This window comes from Anopheles coustani, chromosome X (assembly GCF_943734705.1).
Source record: "Anopheles coustani chromosome X, idAnoCousDA_361_x.2, whole genome shotgun sequence".
NCBI lineage: Eukaryota > Metazoa > Arthropoda > Insecta > Diptera > Culicidae > Anopheles > Anopheles coustani.
In genome coordinates this window covers 8347414-8353988 of record NC_071290.1, presented here as the reverse complement: position 1 = coordinate 8353988, position 6575 = coordinate 8347414, and the positions used below count along the sequence as shown (strand labels likewise).

General features: G+C 47.3%; 1 protein-coding gene across 3 annotated transcripts; it reads left to right on the top strand.

Moving 5' to 3' along the window:
- Positions 1-294: 294 nt before the first annotated feature.
- LOC131268709 (rab GTPase-binding effector protein 1) lies at positions 295-4063 on the top strand. 3 transcript variants are annotated; one of them, XM_058270967.1, is made up of 5 exons: positions 295-390; positions 467-660; positions 745-1022; positions 1120-1227; positions 1942-4063. In XM_058270967.1, exons 2-5 carry the CDS (start codon positions 501-503, stop codon positions 3322-3324), a joined length of 1929 nt encoding a protein of 642 aa, XP_058126950.1. In that variant the 5' UTR covers positions 295-390; positions 467-500; the 3' UTR covers positions 3325-4063. The 3 variants fall into 3 exon arrangements, with proteins under 3 accessions (XP_058126950.1, XP_058126948.1, XP_058126949.1); XM_058270965.1 differs by having other exon boundaries at positions 1120-1239; XM_058270966.1 differs by having other exon boundaries at positions 323-390; positions 470-660; positions 1120-1239.
- The last annotated feature ends 2512 nt before the right edge of the window (positions 4064-6575 follow it).

Genomic DNA, 6575 nt, shown 5'->3' with positions numbered 1-6575 from the left:
CGACAGTTCCAGGTGTACCGCACAAGGTGGCCACATATTACAGTGAACGAAGGAAAATAATAATTATTATTACCATTGCCTTTCCAGTACCCTCAGGCGGAACGAGGAAAAATTGGATGGCACCGCTTGAACCGATCGATACTTTTAAAATTCCTTAAAATCAATCTCATGCTTGAGCTCGAGGGTGCTTTGCTTTTGTGCTGCAGCGATCGTTTGCACGGAGATACACAGCCTTAGCATTGTAGTTATAGGATTTGTAGCATAACACGAACGTCATTATCAGCCAGGGCCAGGTTTGACATGCGAGCGTTAAAAAAATAACGAAAAAACTGTCTCAACATTCGCTCACCCTGCAACCCTGCTGTAATCCTGCCCGGTTTCGGATGATTGGTAAACATTGGTGGTCTTAATGAGAAAAATTTTACATACCGCCCTAATCACCGCATGTGGTTAAACTTATTTCTAGCAGGCACACTGGACACCGAACCGGACTCATAAGCATGGCAAGTGAGGTCAGTGGCGCGGCGGAACCAGCTGTCGCCGAGGAGAGTGCAGCGATTGATAGCCAGTTGAAAAATGCCCAGAAGGAACTGCTGCGAGTGCGGGAAGAGTTTAACCAGCAGCGGGCAAGGATGAAGGAGCTGTACCTTTCCAAAGAAAGTAAGTCTTACCGCTCGTAAACTCGAGCACTCACCCTCGTCGTGTTTGAAAATGCTGCAAATGTAATTGGTTCGCCGGTTGTAGACGAATGCAGAAAGCTGGCGTTGGAAGCGAACACTGTGCGGAAGGAGCTGGAAGAAACGAAGGCCCAGTTTATGATCCTGGAGTACAGCAGGGAGAAGGATGCGGAAGAGCACAGCAATAAAAATGAGGACGAGGTTCGCACGCTCAAGCAGCTGGTCAACGAAACGCTGGACGAGTCGTCAATAATGCGCGAGTCGTTGAAAGAACTGCAGGACGAAAACAGTAGGCTTACGGAGGAAATAACGCAACTCAAGGAGGAGCTTGCCGATTCCAATCAGGTACGAATGTTGGTCAACCCTTTTTTGCGGAGCAACGTGATCGGTTGGGTAACCATCAGCACATAAGATTATTTTTCTGCTTACTGCTGGCTTGCAGGTTTCGCCCAGTCTTGCCAAAACGGTACAGCAGGCGAAAAAAATTATTCTCAAATTCGGAGCCGCCGATTCGGGCAGCTGCGACAACCTGGAGGAATCAATGCGGAAGGTAAAGAAATATGTACGTATGTCATTATGCTTTCGAAGTGTTTAGTATATTATTTCCTGAGGCACTTTCGCTTTTTTGCATTAGCATGCTAGTGTGCCCATGTTAGCATGAAGGTTTTACGTCAGGCTTATCAACCACTGTACCACACCCTTCATTCAGATCCTGTGCTTTTGGCGAACTGTCATAAGCATCTCGACTGCTTCCCTCGCTCAAGTGCGGGCGATTCCGTGCAGTATGAATACGAAACCATTGCAATAATTGTTTAAATCAGGTTCGCCATGGATCCCTCGGCAACAGTGGACGTGGTAAGAGTGCAGTGTGATTGTGTGTGGTAAAATAAAAACAAACCAATGGTGTCAAACAATAGAGTGCACAAACGCGTGCTGAACATTTCCAATGGGTGTAAAGACGGATACGTAAACATTTACGAAACGAGAGTGCGTCAAGCATAGGTGGCTTGCCAATCTGAATGTGCGCTTGTGTGTGTGTAAATATGCTCATAACATCACTACTGCAGCGTGTTTTTTTTTAATTTTTCGTGTTTGATGAAACTGAACCCTTTCAGTATCTGGTTTTATGTTTTTTTTAAACTGTTTTCGGTGTAAAGAAAAGTACCACATTACTCCGTAACGCTTACGATTTTGTCGATGATGGAAATAATGATAAGCTAATTAGAACTTCTTCTTTTTATCCGGTTGCTTTGTAAAATGCCAGGCGCAGGAAGATGCGGAAGTGCTGCGATCGTTGGTCGTGCCGCTGGAGGAGGAAATAAAGTCTCTGAAGGAAAAGCTACGGCTGGCGTACGAGGAAATAGAGACGTTCACGGCTGCGCGAGACAAGAAGGATGTGCAAAAGTCCGCTCTGATCGGCATGCTGACGGTGTCCGCAGCAGGTAGCATAGGCAGCAGTAGCACGACGGTTCCAGTGCAACAGGTATCCGAGATGGAAACGAGTGTGGCGTGTGAAAATTGCGCGGCACTCGAGGCAACGCTTGCCCAGCAGCTGGAGAGCGAGCGCAAGCAGAATGCCACGTGGGAGAAGAGCGTCGAGCGTCTGAAGGAGCAAATTGCCAAAGAAGCGGCCTTGCGGGCCGACCTCGAGGTGCAGTGGCATAAGAAGCGCGAGGAGCACAAGAACGAGGTACAGAAAGTGTCCGATCGGGCGGCGCGGACGGAAGCGGTGCTGGACAAGCTGCGCCGCGACTTCGAGCAGCTGAACGTCGACCTGTCGGAGGAGGTAGCCAAGCTGACCGAAGAGCGCGAGCAGGTCTACTACAAGCTGAACAGCCTGCAGCAGGACAACGAGTTCCTGTCGGGGAAGTACATCGCCAACTCGGTGGCCCTCAAGGACCTGGAAATCAACTTTCCGCAGAGCATCGAGGAGCTGCAAGAGCTGGTGCTGACACTGCACGAGAACTTGATCGTGACGAAGGCGGGCTGCGAGTTCGCGGAGCGTAAGGCGGGCAGCATGCAGGACGAGGTGACGCTGCTGCAGGAGCAGCAGCACTGCCGCGACCGGGAAGCGAAAAAGTCCGAGCTGCACTACATGCAGAAGCACTACCAGCTGCAGGAGCAGCTGAAGCGGCAGCACCACGACTTCCAGCAGCTGAGCGGCCAGCGGGACGAGCTTGAGCGGGCGGACGCCGAGCACAAGAAGCAGAATTCCGAGCTCCGCATGCAAATCATCGAGCTGCAGGCGACCAACGAGCGGCTCGATCGGCAGAACGGTGACCTGCGCACCAAGATGACGGTGCTGCAGGAGGATCTGGCCAACAACGAGGCGGTGCAGAAGGACTTCGTCAAGCTGTCCCAGTCGCTGCAGATGCAGCTCGAAAAGATCCGCTCGGCCGACACGCAGGTGCGCTGGCAGGACGACGACGACGTCGACCAGTGCCCGAACTGCAAGAAGGAGTTCACCGTCACGCGCCGCAAGCAGCACTGTCGGCACTGCGGTACGATCTACTGTCAGCCGTGTCTATCCAAGTCGGTGCCGTCCGGTCCCAACCGGAAGCCGGCGCGCGTCTGCGACGTGTGCCATACGCTGCTGGTACAGGACACCGCGCCCTACTTCAGCCGAGAACCACCGCAGTCGCCCTAAGCTGATGTAGTCTCATCCCTTTCCTTCCCTGCTCCCCCACAACCTTATTCGTACGCTGAAATTGTTAAATTTGTAAGTTAAGTTAGGAAATGTAGGTGGGAGAGACGGAACGTGCGACAGAAAGTTCAACTTGCTGCCGCAACACGTTCGGTGCCACCCAATAGCAGCGTGTGAGAGATGCAATCGCACGCTGCTCGGGGCCGGATCCACTGAGTGATAACAACTCGCGGGTTTATTGCATTGCACCATGCAGACGATACAAGCCAGAGTTCGTGCATAAATCCCGCGAAGCGAAGGGACAAAGGCTTACAGCACCTTCCCAGCAGTTGTGTGATGTCATTTCCGCAACCCGTTTTTATAGTTTTTTTTTTACTCAAACACACACATTTTCATCCCAACAGTTGATGATGACAAGTGCAATAATTTTCTATGCTATGTATTACGTACTATTTCAATATTTGGCTATCTAACGTTAGCCAGTTGCTTTTGCATATACTTCTAAGATTTACATTTCTAGCATCTGAGTATGCTGTTCACAAAAGGCACCGCTTTTGACGATTCTTAAATTACTTTTCACACCAGTAACAATATTTGTGTATGATTAAAAGGCGGATTGCGGCTAATCTGCAACACAACTGCGGGGGAACAAAAACACTGTACGCTTAGTCCCGTGAAGAACAAAATTATATTTTTATATAAGTCGCCCAATAAAGACAGTTTATTTCATCCGTGAGACATAGCTCGTGTATCACCTTGTGTTACTTTCCCCTCTTTAGCTTTATGTTTAAAACCCAAGACGCGTACCTGGAGATAAGTCATACGTTTTATTTAAACTCATGACGCGTTTAGAGTTGGGCTTTTCTGAAGCATTTTAAATTTATCTTGATCATGCCAAACTTGACAAAATCGCATTTTTTATTGTAGATTACCTTCCATTCTATCCAATGAGTTCTTAGCATTTCGACAGTTATTTACTGTTGGTCACTTTGTTTTAAAGAAACCCACAAGAAGGCTCGACATCGATAACAAAAAAGTACCAATAGTTTGGTATGTGATGCTTTATGGGTATTGAAAAGCGATGATAAATTTTACGTGGTGAATTTTAAATTTTCTCTACAAATTATACCATTTGTCTGGGTATGCGAAAACACTAATTCCCCTTTTCACATTTTCCAGTACAATTGTTGTTAACCAATTCTTCGCCGTAAATCTGCAAAGGAGTAAATAAAGATAAAACAGTTCAACAAATTGTTCTTTTAGATTAGTTTTCGCCAGTTTACTATATATGTTTCGCGGTTTTCGGAAGTACGACGGAAGTCACCAAAACAAACGACAGTTTTTTTTTTTGCTTTAAGCGAACGCAGCTCAGCCCGAGCCAGGATCCTTCTGCCCTTTTCGAACATGAGCAATTTATTATCTTACTGTCCCTTTATTCATTCATCTTTTGGTTGGCTATCAAAAACCGAATGTTTGCAGTTCCATAACGACAATGTTTTTTTTTTTTTTTGAGTGATTCTCCCTACAATCGCCCCCGCTCCTCGTTTTCCAGCGTTCGTTTTACCTTCCTGGCAGGAGCCGAAAGGTGGGACTGTGTTTTATGTACATCTCTCGTTCCCGTCCCGTTTATTTTTGCCCAGTCTATATAATTTAACTTTTGTAACACAACGTTCTCTTTTTATATGATAAAACCTCCTCGGACGCTGGTATAGGATCGTCTAAGTAATATCGATGGTGGGGCCGGATTGTGGGCAAAATTGGTCGAACCGTGTTAGAACGGTTTCGGGGGGGGGGGGCATAAGACGTTCGTTTCATTCATTCAAAGGCACTTAAGTTTTCCTGCGTAACTTTCTCAACTTCCGCTGGGGGGCACAACACGGTTCGTTCACGGGACAGGGATTGTTCTCTCCGGTTTCTCTACTCTCGGCTTAGGATTGGTGTTCTGCGGTGGTGGCTGGCCAACCGAGGGTTTTGATTAGTGGTAGGCGTGTGTAAAAATGCATCGATTGCTCCGATATAACGATTTGTAAAGTGTTATAAAAATATAAATGCTATACTAACCGCCCTTACATTAGCCTAATGAATGAACCTGCAGGGTTTCTTGGGGAGGCATTAGGCGCCCAAAATCACGCTAGTTACGCAAAGATCCGTTCCTTCAACTCGCTTGCGTTTCTCGCCCTTTGATTGATTGTGTCTTGTGTAAAGTAAGCTCCTCATCAGTGTCAGCAGCATCATCAGCCTAGGGATGGGAATTCAGAATTCCCCACTTTTCATTGATCTAGTAGTTCACGCAGCAGCGCGGTTGGCATTTCCGGCTGGTTGTGTCACCCTCCCACCCACACCAACGCGTCCACATTCATCGATTCAATTCGTCTCTCTCTCTCCCTTTTTCTAGCGCTACGTTAAAATATGTTAACTTCCCAACAAAATACACTACCGTTAGAAATTCTCTTCTACTAACCTCCTAAAAATACTTCCCGTTACTATAAAAAAAAACAAACAAACGAAATGCTGCAACGGCCAACGGAATTGTTCCGCCACCTTTCCGTTCCGCTACGGAACGGTATGAGGGGGGAGGGGTAGGGGGGGGGGGGAGTGTGAACGCAGCACTATAATACTATTACTACCGGTCGATGGATCAAAAATTCCGCGCATCTGACCATCCGGTTTTATCCCTTTTTTTAACTTTTTATACATTCCCGCACACGTTCCCTCTCTTAATTTTCCTCCGCTTCTCCGCTTTTCGTTTTCGCTTTGCCTTACAAAAAAAAGGGTGTATAATTACAAACGACTCCACTAATCGATAAGAGTAATAACGACCTATTTACAGTCCGCGACCGCCTTCTACAAACATGAGGCGCGCGGTTCCTCTTATTAAAATAGATTTGCTTTCGTTTCCTCTGTCCTTTTTCTTACACACACACACTTGGCATACGGAGTTCGCGGAGTGGCAACAAAAATCAAAATAATAAACAGAACTATTTTAAAAGACAAATCGAGTGAGAATGAAGTAGGAAAAAAGAACAATTCAGGACTGCATTGTGTACGCGCGAGCTTCAGAAAATCAGTGCATTAATTTTAGTGTCCGGCGTCACGGCGCCACGGAAGTATTATTGTTGTACCATGAGGAATGTGCAATGGTTCGAAGTTACCGAAAGCGTGTAGGAACGTATCCTTAAATGGAGGAAAGGGGGGGGGGGGGGGGGACGACGGGCAAGCAAAAAAGGAGGCGAAACCGCGCAGGGTTAGGCGGC